General features: G+C 44.4%; 1 protein-coding gene across 11 annotated transcripts in view; it reads left to right on the top strand.

Annotated features, from left to right (window-relative positions):
• LOC106580145 (multiple C2 and transmembrane domain-containing protein 1-like) overlaps positions 1–16,913 on the top strand; it is a 228,087-nt gene that overhangs the window by 167,299 nt on the left and 43,875 nt on the right. For 8 of the 11 annotated variants that reach the window (XM_045704315.1, XM_014160869.2, XM_014160872.2 and 5 more), the window contains 6 exons: positions 367–469; positions 1,897–1,999; positions 2,329–2,430; positions 2,893–2,967; positions 5,565–5,684; positions 13,767–13,883. In XM_045704315.1, the coding sequence (XP_045560271.1) occupies positions 367–469; positions 1,897–1,999; positions 2,329–2,430; positions 2,893–2,967; positions 5,565–5,684; positions 13,767–13,883 (620 nt within the window). The remainder of the gene's footprint in view (positions 1–366; positions 470–1,896; positions 2,000–2,328; positions 2,431–2,892; positions 2,968–5,564; positions 5,685–13,766; positions 13,884–16,913) is intronic. The other 3 variants (XM_045704316.1, XM_014160873.2, XM_045704314.1) reach the window with 2 other exon arrangements.

Genomic DNA, 16,913 nt, shown 5'->3' with positions numbered 1-16,913 from the left:
GTGATATAGTGTAGCATGGGGTAAAATAAATGTATCACATCATTACTGCAGGTGATAAATGGTGGCTGGAGCTGTCATGCGGTGAGGAGGGTGAGGAGGAGGAGGGTGGGGAGGAGCAGGAGGGCTATGTGGCTGGTAATTCTCTGATCAGCTCCTGGCTGTTTCCCTGCGCCTCTTTATCAGGTAGAAAGCTAGCGCTACTGCTAACCACCATCGCTGCTTCCTCCGTAGGCTCCGTAGGCCAGCCGACACTGGATTAGACAGGAATAAACCAGACAGAGATAAAGCTAATACGGCTCCTCTTTTTATCGACATGTCTCTCCCTCTCTCTCTATCTCTCTCTCTCGTTCTGTCTCCCCCTCGCAGGCAAGAGTGACCCCTTCTGTGTGGTGGAGTTGAGTAATGATCGGTTACAGACACACACCGTCTACAAGAACCTCAACCCCGAGTGGAACAAGGTCTTCACCTTGTGAGTACACTTCTGTACCCCGTGTTGCCTCAGACGTACCCACTCACGATCTCATACTGGGTTGTCTCTCGATTTTTCTTTCTCTGTTTTTATCGCTCTCCGACACATGCCGTTAGTTGATACACACACACACACACAAATCAAATTCTGTTTGTCTTAAATATACTGTTGTGTCAATTGTGTTACACCTATACCTAATAAAATAAGAAAAAAAAAATCAATGTTATTTTAAGTATTACAATATATTATTAATACATTGACGGATAACCATATGCCTCAATTGTATTGTTATCATAACTTTAATACAAGCGATGATTGTAACAAAACAATTATAGCTATTACATTTACAAAAGATTAAAAAAAACAGCCTCATTTTAAAAACATTTTCACATTCCCAGTTATCTCTGTTTCCAGTTAGGCCATGTATTTACATTTGCCATAGGATTTTGTAAAAATGTAAGTGTTACAATGTAAATGTTATTGTGGAATGCACATAACAATGCACATTTTCAATTATGAATTCTCATATTTCTGCAAATATCTCGATTTATCGTTGTGTGGATTAAGCACATTTTCTAAAACAACTTGATTGAATAATACAATCAAACACTGTCATTTCCCATGTATTTTCATTCAACTAGCCAAACAATGCACAGTGAATGCACTTAGCCTTCTGTAAATCATAAAAATATATTTCGATGATTTTTTATTTTTTTTAAATCTACTTTATATTTTGTTTTGTCTTTTCTTTTCATTCTTTTATGGGGGGGTAACAGGTACAAAAAAACAATTAAAGAGTTGCATCCAAAGATAACCCCAACCCATTCCCCTTCTCAGTCTCCATCCACCCGCCGGCGTCCTCCCTCCCCAAATCTATTTATTTGACAGTATTATTGATTATTCATACATTCATACATCGATACGTCTCATAGAAAACAAACATAGCTAATGCTAGTAAACCGTGGAGATTGAAACTCTGAGGTCTACGTTTCATTCCCTGCTTAATCTTTCCGCCTATTAATGTATTTTTTGATTGACATGCTATAGTTTTAATTGGATTCTAATACATGACCATGTACGTATGTTGATATCTCATATCCATATTATTTATTCCAAATCTTCTTTATGGGGAAATACACTAGCGAATTCCCGTGGAAAGCTGGGTCATAGAGTCATCCTTTGCGCAATGCTGCACCTCTCTCTCTCTTTCTCTCTCTCTTTAAGAGTAACCTCCTTTCTTTCCATCAGCATCCTCGCTAGCCTACTTTTCAAAGATGACATTTCGTAACCGCGATTCCCTTCCTCCTACATCTCACGTACTCTTTAGTTGAGCACAAAGGTCATAGAGGACTGTAGTTTCATCGTGCTATGAGCGCTGTGGGAGACCTCTGATTGTAGTGGTTTAATTGTTGTTCTGTGGCGAGCAGTAACGTGAAGGACATCCACTCAGTGTTGGAGGTGACGGTGTACGACGAGGACCGAGACAGGAGTGCAGACTTCTTGGGGAAAGTGGCCATCCCTTTACTAAACGTGAGTCCTCCTGATGAAATGTATCTGCTATCTATCGCCTCCCCTTGGGGAAATACTGTTGAAAAAAAACACAACATTTTTTTGCAGCTGTGGATGAGACTGTGTTATCATCGAGAGAGAGAGAGAACGTGGTAATGTTGGGCTGATTCCCCAGGATAGTTCATTTCTCCATGACAGTGCTGTGGTGGTAATGAACAGGTACTTGTCAGAGTTGCCACAGTTGTTTTGGGCTCTCTGTCAGATGCAGCAGCTGGGGTTCAAAGGTGGCCCAGGGAGTGTATTCAGCCGGGTATTGCCAGACAGACGGCTGTCATGTCCCTCTCCCGCAGATTCAAAATGGTGAACGGAAAGCCTACGCCTTGAAAAGCAAGGAGCTGACAGGGCCAACAAAAGGGGTCATCTTTCTCGAAATAGACGTGATTTTTAATGCTGTAAGTCTCTCTTTTTTTCTTCTCCTCCCCTTTTTTCCTACTATGTCCCCCCCCTACACACACACTCCCTCCCCGCTCCAGAACTGTCGTCTTTATGCTGTTTGTCCTTCCTCCCCTGCCGTCCCTTGTCCCCCGTCCTCATTTTCAGTTGAATTATCGAACACTCCCACTCAGCTGCCTTTGTTCGCCCATTTATTCTCACTGTGTGTGTCCTGCCGGCGGCCATCTTAGTTCTGTGTGTGATGGAGAGAGCTCTCGCTATAACTCGTGACACAGGGCATATGTACTGCCATGACTCTCAACAACATGCATGTACATATGTATGCATTTAACACAGTCAATTCAGAAATCTGTCTATGTCATATTGTGAACGATCCCAATAGATATAGGACCATATTGTGTTATTGTGATAATATCCCACCATTGGCTGTGTTGATTATGTGTCTATTATTCCCACACCAGGTGAAGGCCGGTCTCAGGACATTAATACCCATCGAGCAGAAATACATTGAGGATGAACCCAGAGTGTCCAAACAGGTAGGTCAACACCAACACCCTCTAACCTGCTGGCCCGTTTAGCTCGGCGTCTACCACCGTCCTCCATTATATTACAAATGTTAACAATACCCAACCGGTCTTGAGTGGCATCTTGTGAGGCCACAACAGCGTGGGCAGGAGGGAGAGAAAAACGTCCCCCCCGGCTCTCTCCTTTACTGTGAGTGGTGAATAGAAATGTCAAGCTGTCAGCTCTGGGGGTGTATAAGTAGATTGGCCATCCTTAGTTGGCCCTCTGTGCCACTGCTGATTTGCACTTCATTGTCACACCGCTCAATGTGGCGGTCCCACAAAGGGCTGAATCGTGGGGGCTTGCCCACATCAGACGTGTCACATAAACGCCGTTTGGGCTGAGCAGTCACCCACTCTTATACCCTTTTGTCTCTCTCCCCTCCTCTTCCCTTTCGCTCTCCTTCTTTCTCCCTGTGCCAAAAGATGCCCACTCTGCACTTTCCCCTGTGTGATCCTCCCCGTTCACCCTCCCTGTTTGCGCTTCTCTATTTTCATCTGCACTTCACCTCTGACTCGTAGAGATGCCCCACGTCAACGTCTCTGAATGATGATGTCATCGATTGCTTTAGAGAGATTTCCCCGTGAGGGCTCTTTTATGTTGGTCTAGTCCCCGCTGTGGTCCGCTGCCTGTCCTTACACACACACAAACCCCAAAAGTTGCCCGTTAAATACAGACATTATATGACATTATAATTAGACGGTTGATATCTGAATGCAGGATATTACCAGAGCCAGGACCTAAGCAGGAAAAACTCCATGTCGTAGTTTTAGCCTATAACTAGGGTCCAGAGTTTTTCCTGGTCCAGTCATGTGATCATGGGAAAACTCCTGGCCCTAGATATTAGTACTCACGTTGGTTGCAACAGAAGTGTGTGTAGCAAATACAGTAGAGAGAGACTTTAGAGCAGTCCTTCTGCTGCTAGTTACAGTAGTGTGATCAAAGTGTGGCCGTGTGAGACCATGCGGGGATGCGGGTGACTCAGAGTGCTGTTGTCTGCAGGGGATGGATGTCCCCAACAGGACACCGTAGACACACAGTCATTCTCAGTTCACCACTACTCTTCGTTGAATAATGAATTAGGTGGTGGTGTAAAAAGCACAATTCCCCCGAAACATCCCCGAATCCTCTTAAAGACACATCAGAATAGATATTCCCTCTTCGGGGACTACTTCCTGGATGTGGCCTGATTGACTGACTTCCATTCTGTCACGTTGTTACGGCATTCCGTGATTGGAACACAGCGGAATGGGACTGCGACGCTTTCTCCATCGCTGGCCAGATGCCTGCATGAACTCCCTAGGGATGTGAAATCATCACAGGCCGTGAACACTATTACTATGACTTAACTCCATTTGAAGAGCTAGCTTAAAAAGACACTGCCTCAGTGAACTTGACTTGATTTAGCGATTGGGTTTCCTGTACGCTCAGCATTTCGTTAACATTATTGCGCCATTACTTGACCAACACTAGGCTGGCGACGTGATGGGGTATGAGAAACGGAATGTATTTTCCATGTTGCCCCGTGTCCTTTTCTTTGTTCCAGTATCTCATACCCCATCACATTGGCAGCAACATTACTAGGCAATATTGCCCGAAACATTTTTATTGACATTATTATGGCCTGAAGAAGTTTTGTACCACGGTTTGGTTGAATACTTAATTCTGCTTGGCCGTGTTAGAAGTGGATTTTTATAATACATGTGTTTTTATATATGTTTTGTCTTTTAATAATACTATAGTCGCTACCACATACCGAGTGACATTGTTGGGGAATCTTACTAATAGTTAACATGCGATAAGCAACTAATACCCAGGGCCGATAAAGCCATAGAAAAACAACATGATGGTAACTCTTAGAGTAGTAACAAAGGCAACACCTAGGAAAGACAGTTGGCTGACTTAGGCAGGAAAGCTCATTGAGATGTGATGACAGACGCTGACGTAGCTTTCGCTTCCAGAGGAGTTCTCCGAGAAAATGGACCTCTGCCAAGTATTTCCCAAGCACCCCAGTCTGGATTTCGCAAACGTCTAAGATACAATCTTGTCCGTTATCAGTCACCTGTGGCCTGTTTTCGTTTTATTGGACAAATCCCGTGGTTTAAGCCAGCCTTTTATCAGACAGCTGCAAGATTCCTTTGTTTATATGATACGTATTCCAGACACGATTCATCCTCTCCTGTCTTTAGACAAACTTCATTTATATTTAGCATACAGCCTACCCACTGTTCTATATTAACCAATCAAGTAACAGTTTCTAGGACCTTCTCATAAATCTATGGGTGTAAAATACTCTGTTATTATTATGCCGGTGTGTATTTTCCTGCGTACAACGCGGTATTAAAGAAGTCGAAGTGAAGTTCCAATGGTTGTCCTCGCCGTTCTTTCAGTCGAGAGGGCGTTGATGCCGTGTGGCGACATAAGGAAGCGATGGAACGAGGGTCGCCTCCGAAAGAATCGATTCCTCGACTCCTTGACCGTCGGCCCGCCGTCAACGCCGGCTGTATTGTTATGTCTGTTTCCTGAGTCGTGTTCACGACCGCTTATGTCACGTCTGTCCTCTGTCCAGTTGCTGCTGCAGAACTTCAACAGAGTGAGGCGCTGCATCCTGTTCCTCATCAACGCCGGCTGCTACATCAACAGCTGCTTCGAATGGCACTCACCTCAGAGGAGCATCTGCGCCTTTCTGGTACTGACGCATTCATTTCCTTATACACACCTTGTGTATGACACAGTACACATAGGCTACATATACGCACACTCATCGGCCCCTTTCTCATACTAACCCTTCCGACAAAGGGCTATACAAATACGTATCTCTACATATAGATCTAATGAACAATATATAGACTAATATATCTCACAAAACACACTCTAACCTACACTGAAACACTCATGGCAGTGCACCACTATAGGTGTATCACCTGGATAAGATGGACTTCAACAGGACAAGGAATCAAACGTTCACCAATCAATCTAAGGTGCCATCTAGAACCTAATAGGGTTATTCGGCTGTCCCAATAGGATAACCATTTGAAGAACCCTTTTTGGTGCCAGGTAGAACCCTTTTGGGTTCCATGTAGAACTCTTTCCACTTTCTACATTGAACCTGGAACTAAAAAGGGTTCTCCTATGGGGACAGCCTGTCTTTCTAAGAGTTTAAGAGACAATGTAATGTTCATAGTGAAAGTCCTGTTGTAAATGGCAGTCTCTCTCTCTCTCTCTCTCTCTCTCTCTCTCTCTCTCTCTCTCTCTCTCTCTCTCTCTCTCTCTCTCTCTCTCTCATTCTCTCGCTCTCTCATTCTCTCCCTGTCTCTCTCTCTCTCTCTCTCTCTCTCTCATTCTCTCGCTCTCTCTGTCTCTCTCTCCCTCTGTGTCTCTCTCTCTCTCTCTCTCTCTCATTCTCTCCCTCTCTCATTCTCTCTGTCTCTCTCTCTCTCTCTCTCTCTCTCTCTCTCTCTCTCTCTCTCTCTCTCATTCTCTCGCTCTCTCATTCTCTCTCTCTCTGTCTCTCTCTCTCTCTCTCTCTCTCTCTCTCATTCTCTCGCTCTCTCATTCTGTCTCTGTCTCTCTCTCTCCCTCTCTCTCTCTCTCTCTCATTCTCTCTCTCTCTCTCTCTCCCTCTCTCTCTCTCTCTCTCTCTCTCTCTCTCTCTCTCTCTCTCATTCTCTCTCTCTGTCTCTCTCTCTCCCTCTCTCTGGTGATGACAGCTGTAGTCAAGTCCTGCTCTCCGCCTGTCACCTGTACCTGGTATTTAACTGTAAAGTATAATTGGTCTGCAAAGCAGCTATCACTAAAAGGACACCCTCCTTTAAGCCTCTGAGTGGCTGAATGGTACTACACACGGACAGACCGATAGAGTGACAGACAGACTTTAAATCCTGTCCTTTGCGCAGACATAAGTAGATACATGACCTGTCTGTTTTTGAGGTTCTAGTGATGCCTGAGCCCTTTTCTTGGGTGACTAAATGTCGCTGAGTGAACTATTAGCATTTACTGTTTGACACATTTAAATTTCTGCGGAGGGTTGGGAGTGTGTGTGTGCGTGCGCACGTGTGTGTGTGTGTGTGTGTGTGTGTGTGTGTGTGTGTGTGTGTGTGTGTGTGTGTGTGTGTGTGTGTGTGTGTGTGTGTGTGTGTGTGTGTGTGTGAGTAGGTCATCATGCCGTCACAAGACAGAAGCCCGGAGAGAGGCGTTATTGACCAGTTAACATTTTGCTTCTCTTGTGTGTGTGTGTGTGTGCATGCGTGCGCGTGTCTGCGCGCGCGTTTGTGCCAATTGTTTTTCTAAGGAGAGGAATCGCTGCTGTGTGTTCAATCTGAAGACCCTTCGCCTTCGTCTGTCTGTGTTGGCACGTAGCACTGCACAGTTTCCATGTAGTTGTTTGAAGACAGTGCAACTGGTGTGTTGTAGAAAGGTGCGCTCTGCATTCTCAGATTCCTGGTAGAAGGTGTCTAACTTCATGGAACATGAGGTATGGGCATCTCATTGAGTTCTCTCTCTCTCGCTCTCTCTCTCTCTCTCGCTCTCTGTGCCTCTCTCACTCTCTTTCTGTCCTTTCTGCGCCTTGTGTCAAAGTCGACATGGCCGTGGGCTGTAATTAGGAGTTTGAAGAGGACACTTAAGCAACGCCACAGTGTATACTTGTACTGTTAGGCCCTCTCCTCTACACAGGTAGTGCCTCCTTCTCCCCTCCCTCGCTCTGAGAGGCCTCTTAATCACTTCACTCATCTCTTTAAGTGGGTTTTTATAGGGGGCCCGTCTGGCCAAGGTGGTACGTTAGTGAAGTGTGTGTGTGTGACTGTGTTAGTGTAGTGGTAGTTGTAATAGATATTGTTGGATCAACCCATTTGTTGTAATACTGCTTATTCTGACTACACACACACACACACACACACACACACACACACACACACACACACACACACACACACACACACACACACACACACACACACACACACACACACACACACACACACAGCAGTAATGTAATGCCTTTCTGTCTCAGATTAGTGTCCAGACAGATCCAGTCTGGTGGGCTAACAGGTACAAATCCTCTCTTCCTCTCTAGTTTGTTCTCCTGCTTTCCTTCTCCCCGTATCTGTCCATCCAGCCACATGTGCGCCTCAGCCATTAGCGCCAACTGCGATTAGAGTCGTGTGTGTGTGGTAACTGAGCCTCACACACCACACAACCCAGACAGAGAACCAGCCACTGTAGCAGCAGTGCCCGCGGCGTTGGCACAATGGGCAGAGCTGGAGTTACCTCCCGTCCCGCACCACGGGTGGTGTGTGTGTGTGTGGGAGAGGAGGGGGGTTAAGCGTCTGCTTCCTCTCTACCTGAACATCTGCAAGCTGAACCCCCCCATCCCCTCCTCTCTCTCTCTCTCTCCACCACTCTCATCCCCCCTTCCTTCCCTCCCTGCATGTGAGCTGGGGCCATTGTGAGGCTCGGTGGTGTTGGGTTCTGTTTGGTGAGTCATGCCAACTCTCCCCGGGGCCCCTGAAAGACAAGGCTGTTATTGCTCCAGGGACCGCAGGCCTCAGCAACTCTTCCTCCAAACAAATTTGCCGTAACTTTATCTGCAATTGAGCCTTGAATTGGGAGCAAATAAAGCAGGCTTTGTGAGGCCCAGGAAGGGTGAGAAGGGCAGGAGACGGGGGTTGTTTGGAAGACAGGAGAAATGATACCAGGGCCTTTTATTCGGGGCGAAGTAGGACTCTTATCTGTGGGAGAGCCCAGACAAGGAAGTTACTTCTGCTAGAAACTGGAGCACCTATCACCTGGTTTGCGTTGAGATAAAAATTCACCCTGCTGAAATAAAAAAATGAAAAACCTATGGCACTGGCACACACACACACACACACACACACACACACACACACACACACACACACACACACACACACACACACACACACACACACACACACACACACACAGAGAGAGGCACACACACACGACACACACAAACACACACCTCTCCAGCTCCTTTGACTCCACTTGAGAAAGCTTGCTAACTTTTAACTGCAGGATTTGGTTTTTGCCACAGAGCAATGGACAGCTTGGAATGGATAAACTATAACATTTTTACTACCTCTCTGATTGGAAAAATGAGGGAAAGTGAAATACAATGGCAGGTTGAGCTAGAGGACACTGTGGAGTCTGGGGTGTGATTGTCAAAGACAGAAGCACATCTGAAGATAACTATCTCTATTTTATTCTCATTCATGGACACCATTACAGGACAGGACCATTTGTGGGTGTCTTTAGGTGTCTGTGTTTAATTTTCTATTACATATTGTGTGTAGTACCTGGTCATATCTGGTTCAATGTTTTAGATGTCATGTCCAACTGCTCCTTATCAAACGCGAAACAGCTCTAGTTAATTGTCTCACCAGCAGGGGGCAATCTAGCACCACAGAATGGGACTGTCCTGTCCAGCGAAGTAAGACAGGCTTCCAGTCAAAACATGACTTGTTCTATTTGCTGTCTGGCAGCGGCCGGCTAGTATCTGGATGGATGTCCATGTAATAAAGATAAAGTGAACTTAACTCTGAAATTCAAAACTCCAGTCGACTTCTGGAGAGAGGAGTAAGACTAGTACACGCTCAATGTACGCCAAAGCACTTCCTATCCAAGCCGTAAAGCCGAGCACCAGAGTAGTGTTTAGTAAACCACATAATGCCAAAACCATAAAGCCCCAAATCCTCTACCTTCATCAAAGTTTAGTAGATGAATGAAACACTCATCTGTTCCAGATCGGATTGTGTTCCTAAGTCTGTGCTGTGTTTGCTTTTGATAAGGGAATGCTTCATAAAGTTAGGGATATTATTCATTCTATTGGAAGTTAAATGATTGTATATCTACTACATGTTAACAAAATAATCATTTCGAGTTTAACATGATTATCTGTTGTTTTTGCTGTTTATTAGTTTGTAGAAATAACCAAATGTTTTTTGTTGTTGTTGTTGTTTTCATGTCACATAATATGCCATAAAACGTTTGCCTGGTATAAATTAATGCACGTGTACTATTTTCCATTTTAGATCATTAGAATATCTATATTCTCGTATATGAAAAAATTCAACGGAGGAACCTAGAAGTATTTTTCAAATTATTTCACTAAAGTATATTTTTCTTTCTGTATTTTGTATTCAGTAAAGATTTTACTGGCTGGTTTGCTGTGATTTGGAAACAAACTGCACGTCTATTAAGTGGCCTGAGCTCAGCACAGTTGTGTGAGTTGAATACGTCTATGTTCACTTTTAATGCTTCTTATTCTGTTTCCATTTTGACATTCTTTGGCATATGAAAATGTGTTTATTTTATTTTAATCTACACAACATCCTCTGTTAGCATAAATCCTAATAAGTTAATAACATTTTGAGGCCGTTTGCCAGAAGAAGAACAGTGAATCGCTCTTGTTTCAGTGTGCGACAAATAGGAAATGATCATTTGCATTGTATTCTCCTTCTATCTAATACTCCCAGGACTAAATTAGAGGGAGTTTGTGTAATGCAAACATGCATGTGTACGCACGCATGTGCACCCACGCGCACACACAAATACAGTCTCGCACCACAAGAGTTTCGATGAGTTCTCAGAATCAGGAGGATAATGTAACAGAAGTTGATGCAGGGATGGAGCAAAGCCGTGTCTCCAAGTCTAGCACTGCCGCTCCGTAAAACCAGCCTGTGAGCTGTGTGTGGGGAGCTCTGAAAATTACTGGGTGCACACACACACGCACACGCACACACACGCACACACACACACACACACAAAGCAAAGCACATACTGTATATAGCCACATGTCTCAAGATTCAGCTTTTTCCCTCCCCCTCTCTACCTTTTTATCTCAATGTTTTTTCCTCTTTCTCCAGTCAGAGACCTCCACGGCTGACACTCTCTCCCTCCTCCCCAGGCAGAAAGCCTCTCGGTGGGGTAGCAATGTGGGGGATGTGGTCTCCTGGTCCTGGGGAAAGGTCCCGGCGCTGCGGGCTCCTCTCCCCAGCCGAGGGGCTGTGAGACGGGGCAGGCTTGGCCTCTGATGGGTCGGGGTGTCGGGTTCCTCCAGCTGTCAGTCACAGCCTAGCCCAGAGCTAGAATAACCAAATGGGGAGGGATGAGGTGGGCGACAGGTTAAATAACCCCAGGCGCAGGGAAACGAGACGGACAGACACACCACACACCAGCCAGACACTGCAGAGGAGGAGGGAGGTGCAGTCCTCCCATAAACACTTCAATATATCATGCCTTCGTATGAGAACGCTAATGTATAATAGACAGGGAACAACTAGGTTGGTTTAGATGTATTTATACACTCTACGTGTGAAGTTATATTTAGGTATAGAACATTAATAGGCATAAGAGAACTGAATTGCATTTGTTTGGAGAAATAGCTTTTTCCTATTTTGCTCAAAAACACAGTGTTCAGGATGATATGGTTTCGCTGCTTCAGTGTTAAAAGACCCTGTGAATCTTTATTTCTTCTGCATGGTCACTGCGGTGGAACTGTGCAGTACAGTAACAGTAGATTAGGGAGAGCGGTTCCGTTTGTGTTCTGACATTAGACTGGAGTGGGAGTGCTAGAGAAAGAACACTAGATAATGCTGAGCCCACACCCAGCCAGTATTGTGGCAGCTCGCCGATGGATATGGAAGTAGGAGGACAGGTACTGGAGGTTGCTAAGCACTCCTGAATTATTGAAGAGTGTTCCTCCAATTCCCTAAACAGACCTTTATTAAAGAAAGAGAAAGAGATGGAAATAGGCTGGCCACCATGGTAGTACTGCACTGTGGACGGGCCCTTAAGAAGGAGATATTTGGCTCTGAGCAATATGCTAATGTCCTGGCCAATTCATTTGTAATGTTTTATTTATGTCTTTGTTTTGTTTGTGTACACAAACATCTCAACTGGTTAAATGTGTATGAGTGCATGATTTGTGGTTGTGTGTGTGTGTGGGGGGGGGTCTTGTCAACTTTTTAGTTGTTTAAGAGGGAGCTTTATGTGGCTTTTGTAATTTTGTTATAGCTTAGTGGTGGTAAGTTACACATGAATTTTAGATGTGTGTGTGTGTTTGTGTGTGTGTGTGTGTGTGTGTCTGCGCGCATGTTTGCGTTGGGTTCCGAGGCCATAAGGGATAGGCCAATGATCCGCGGAGATGGAGAGGGAGTCCAGCACAGTACAACCTGACCCAATGCACTAGTGCCCAACCCCTGTACTAGAGATGTGTTAGGGCAGGGCTTCGTAGAGGGAGGCCGGGCGAGGACACAGACGTGCAAATGTCCTTGTAGGTCAACAGGAGGGAAGATGTTGAAGCTTTTATTCCTTTAGCCTGTAAATACGGAAGGAGAGAGAAGGTGAGGACTCACACGTACCCCACGTATCCACCTACACATCAGCTGCTCCACGAGAGGCTGCAAGGAACTGAAAGAGCGTTAGTAAACTCCAGCACTTTCCCGCTGATTATGAGATATACATTGATTGAAATGCATTGTATTATTTCATTCAGCCGAACGTATAGCGTTGTCATGTATATATCATAATTGACTGTACAAGGTGAGACGGCCCGATGTATCGGCTGTTTCCTGTTTCAAACCTACTTTTCATTGTCACTGAAAGTTTACCATTAAGGCAGTAGCAATCTATTGTGAATGCATTTGCAACAGATGCAATTCATTTCAAAGCGTAGTCCTCCCATCACAATTTCAAGTCATTTTCTATTGACTTGAAATAATGAATGAACATTTTGCGTCCTTGAGTTTGATTAATGTGCATTGTCGGAAAATATATGAATATGTATCAAATATTTTCACCTGGATTGTATTTTTGTTTTACATTGCTATTATGTATTTTCTCCATTGATCATTTCCAACAAAAAATAGATATGTCGGAGGATGTTTTTAATGTTTTGTGAAATGATGAGAAATAATTGAACAGTTTTTATCTATTCTTTCACAAAAAATAAAAAAATAAATATCAGTCAACACACGCTAAAACAATTTGACATGAGTCATTTTGTGTTTGTGAATTATGTCTCCTCAAGCATTTCATTTTCACAGGATCATGATAATTTATGTTCGGGTTGCAAAAGACTCTGTCCTAAACAGAATACAGGTTTTGGGGCACTCAGTTCTGGAATTATGCTTTTTATTTGTTAGGATGAGAGATGGGGGATAGAGAGGGACAGGACAGATGACTATGGAGGTGGAATAGGGGTATTTGGAGCTGGGGGTGACAGGGTTATGGGCATCACGGGGTGGGTGGGGTTGGGGTGACAGGGTTAGGGGCTCATGGTGTGGCAGGTCAGGTGCTGGGTTGAGGGTCGGAGGGTTAAGGTCATGTTGACTAGTTGTGCTTGAAACAGAGAGTGACCTCAGGCCTGTGGATGACGGATGATTGGCGTGGAGAGGGAGTGTTGTGACGGTCGATACTTATCCTCCTCATCCTCCGATGAAGGTGGAGGGTGGCCCTGTTGGCCTCGTAGGCCCTGTCCCAGCTCTGGGTTCAGGGGTCCTGTTTTGTCACAACAGCCGTCCATTTAAGGCTTTCTTCTATTTGATTATCATACGTATATTATCAAATGTATGGGTCTGTGTGTTATGTTTATGCGTATGTGCGATATGCGAATGTGTGTTTGCAGTTTGAGGTCAATGCAGGTCTCTGCTACATTAAGTCCCAAGTGTTTCTCTATTTCTCTTTCTCTCTCTCTCTCTCTCTCTCTCTCTCTTTCTCTCTCACTCTCTCACTCTTTTGCTCTCTGCAGCTCTTTGTTCTCGTGGTGTGGAACTTTGAACTCTACATGATTCCTCTGGCTCTGCTGCTGCCGCTGGCCTGGAACTATATCCTTGTCGCTTCGGGGAAGGACACCAGGCAAGACGTGGTGAGTGTTTCTGTTATGTATCCCTACGCCGTCCTGCCCGTTTAATTGTCTCGTTCTAGGTCATATGGCGCTTACATCTCACACACATTTCTGTCAATCATCTCTTTTATCTCATTTCAATATGGATTTTATCCTAAATATACTGTCATATTTACTGTAGAAAACACATACAAAAAATGTATGTAGTGAAAAAATATATAATGTGTATGTGCTAAGACACCATTATTGTAAATATATATTTGTAAAAAAATGTAATTAAATAAAAACTTTACAAACTCCAGTAAACATAAAGGTAACAGAAGTGGACTAGGGAGTGGACACATTGTGTTGGCATCTTCTCTCTAGATATAGGAATGAAAAGAATCGCAAAGTTAATGCAAACAAGAAACAGACACTGAGGGAAAATTCTTTCCATTATGCTTATAAATGAGAAATGCCAATTGCCTTGAACTTTCGAGAATCGCTCTCAAATTCTTCCTCTGCATAGGAAGAAATAATAGCTTGTCACCTTGAGCAACGCTACGCCACTTACCTGGTATTATATGTATCTAATTGTATTTTATTTTTTTATCTCCTATTCCAATTAAACAGTGTCAAAGCAATGTCACGGAGAAGTGGCCATGTTTTAATCATTGCCGAGGTGTAGTTGGAGAGTCGTGTGACGCAGAAACTGGACCGGAATTGTGGTGCGAGCGTGAACAATGATTCATTTTAATAAGTGCATTTCCAGACTACCTTCCAGAATGCACAATAAAGAGACCACATGTTGTCCTCTCTTAACGTATATGACTTCATTTTTCACGAGGTCGCAGTTCAGCAGATTGTTCAGGGTATGGAACGGATAGCTGTTAAACCAATGAAAACGACAGGTGAAACGAATTTGAATAACTAATTGTCCTTTTTGAAACAGGATGTGATGAATGTAGCTGTGAATGTACTAGTTTTAGTATTACCTGAATGTTAGAAATTACTTGGACGTTATTTGATGTTTTTCACACCAACACTCATGGCAGATGGACAGGGATGAGCAGGCTTCAGGCATAGATGTGCTTAGCCAGTGCAGACATTATTGTAGCTGGGTCACAATTAATAGCAAGAAATACATGTATTTTACAACGGAAGTTAAACTGAGTGTAAAACCCACGTACACTCATAGCAGTGCACACATGCAGCTTTGTCGCTTTTGTGCCTTAGTGCCTCACTCCTGTTTCAATGCTCTGTATAGACAGTCTTTCCCTGTAGATGGCGACATTGCTTGACAAAAATCTCTAGACACCAAAAAATTGGATTTCGTTATTTATTTACCTCCATATGATCTATGAATAATGATGTTATTTTCCCAGGCACGTTTTAATTGAATTAAAGCAATAAAGATTGCATACCTATTCACTTCACATACAAATAACTCTCTATGCAGAAGAGCCCCCCCCCCCCCCACTGTCTCGAGGACTCCCAGAATTGGCTTCTACATTAAAACCAGTTAACACTGTAATGAGTGGTATTTATTTGATAGAAAAATAACGTCCCTCTTCTTGTGAAGACCGTATATTATTCATCACACATCAACGTCAATTTACACTTCTCTTGTTCTGAACAGTATTATGGTTGATGAGTACAAGACCAGGAATTGTAACTGACTAAGTGACCTGACCAGGAACGACCCTGGGCTCAGAGTTTTCCCTGGTCAGATCGCATGTTAAGGAACATCTCCCAGCCTTATGACAACTGTGAGATCTGAGCCCTTGCCAAAACCAGGTCAGCTGGGGTTGTCTGTCTGTCTGACTGTCTGGCTGTCTGTGCATGCGTGCCTGCGTGCCTGCAGAACCAGGTTGGTGTGGTTCACTATTAGTGACCTGTGCTTCCAATGAGAGAGGAGGGTTCAGAAAGAGCTGCCATTATGTTATTACTCCCCCCTACTCTTTTCTCTGCCTCCATTGTTCTACAGTTTTACAATTGTAACCACAACAGATGAGGTATCGGGGGGGGGGGGGTTCCGCTCCCTGCCACAGTAAACAAACACACGGGTATGCTTCCCATTAACTAAAGCCGCTGACTGAGCCCCATTCCCATGATGAGCCACAGCACTGCACTCCACTCACACACAGTCCCTAAAACATGGGAAGTTAGTTCATTATCAACTCCTGGGACGGAATCTCTCTCACTGTGTACATTCTATATGGGGAATGCATGGACAGGAAAATGGGGGTAATTGTTTTAGATTAGCACCTTTCACTTACATCCGAGATCATTGGGCTGAAGGAACATGCCGTATAGCTGGCACAAAAGATGTCCTCTGTAGAAAATCACCACTCTCTTCGGCGTGTGATATCAGTGCCTGAGGATAGGTGAAAGTGATTGTGATGAGGCAGCCCACTCCTTCTATGCCTCCATCTCTCCTTTCCTCTCTTTGTCAGTGTCTGAGCACTGCTGTGCAGGATGGTTGAGGAGCTGTGACATGTTATAAGGGCCATTCTCTAGGAGTGTATCATCCTGCTTCTCCCACCTGGGCTCGGCTGCCATCTTCACATTGGCAGACAGACACACAGACAGACAGGCAGGCAGGCAGTAATTTCACCTTGCAGTAATATGAGCCCTCTGCTGCAGAGTCACACACACAGCAGTCGCAACCGTTCAGACAGCACTATAGCACTAGGAGAAAGACAGTTTTGTAAGGGATGTGATTGTGTATATGATATGAAAAGGATTGTTCCCCATGTTACACACACACACACACACACACACACACACACACACACACACACACACACACACACACACACACACACACACACACACACACACACACACACACACACACACACACACACGCGCGTCAAGCTCTCTCTCTTTCACGTGCACACACACATGCAAACACACACATACACACACACACACACACACACACACACACACACACACACACACACACACACACACACACACACACACACACACACACACACACACACACACACACACACACACACACACACAGAGAGAGAGAGACACTGATGTATCCCCAAAGGCATG

This window comes from Salmo salar, chromosome ssa20 (genome assembly GCF_905237065.1).
Source record: "Salmo salar chromosome ssa20, Ssal_v3.1, whole genome shotgun sequence".
Classification (NCBI taxonomy): domain Eukaryota; kingdom Metazoa; phylum Chordata; class Actinopteri; order Salmoniformes; family Salmonidae; genus Salmo; species Salmo salar.
This window is presented reverse-complemented; position numbering and strand designations above follow the sequence as displayed.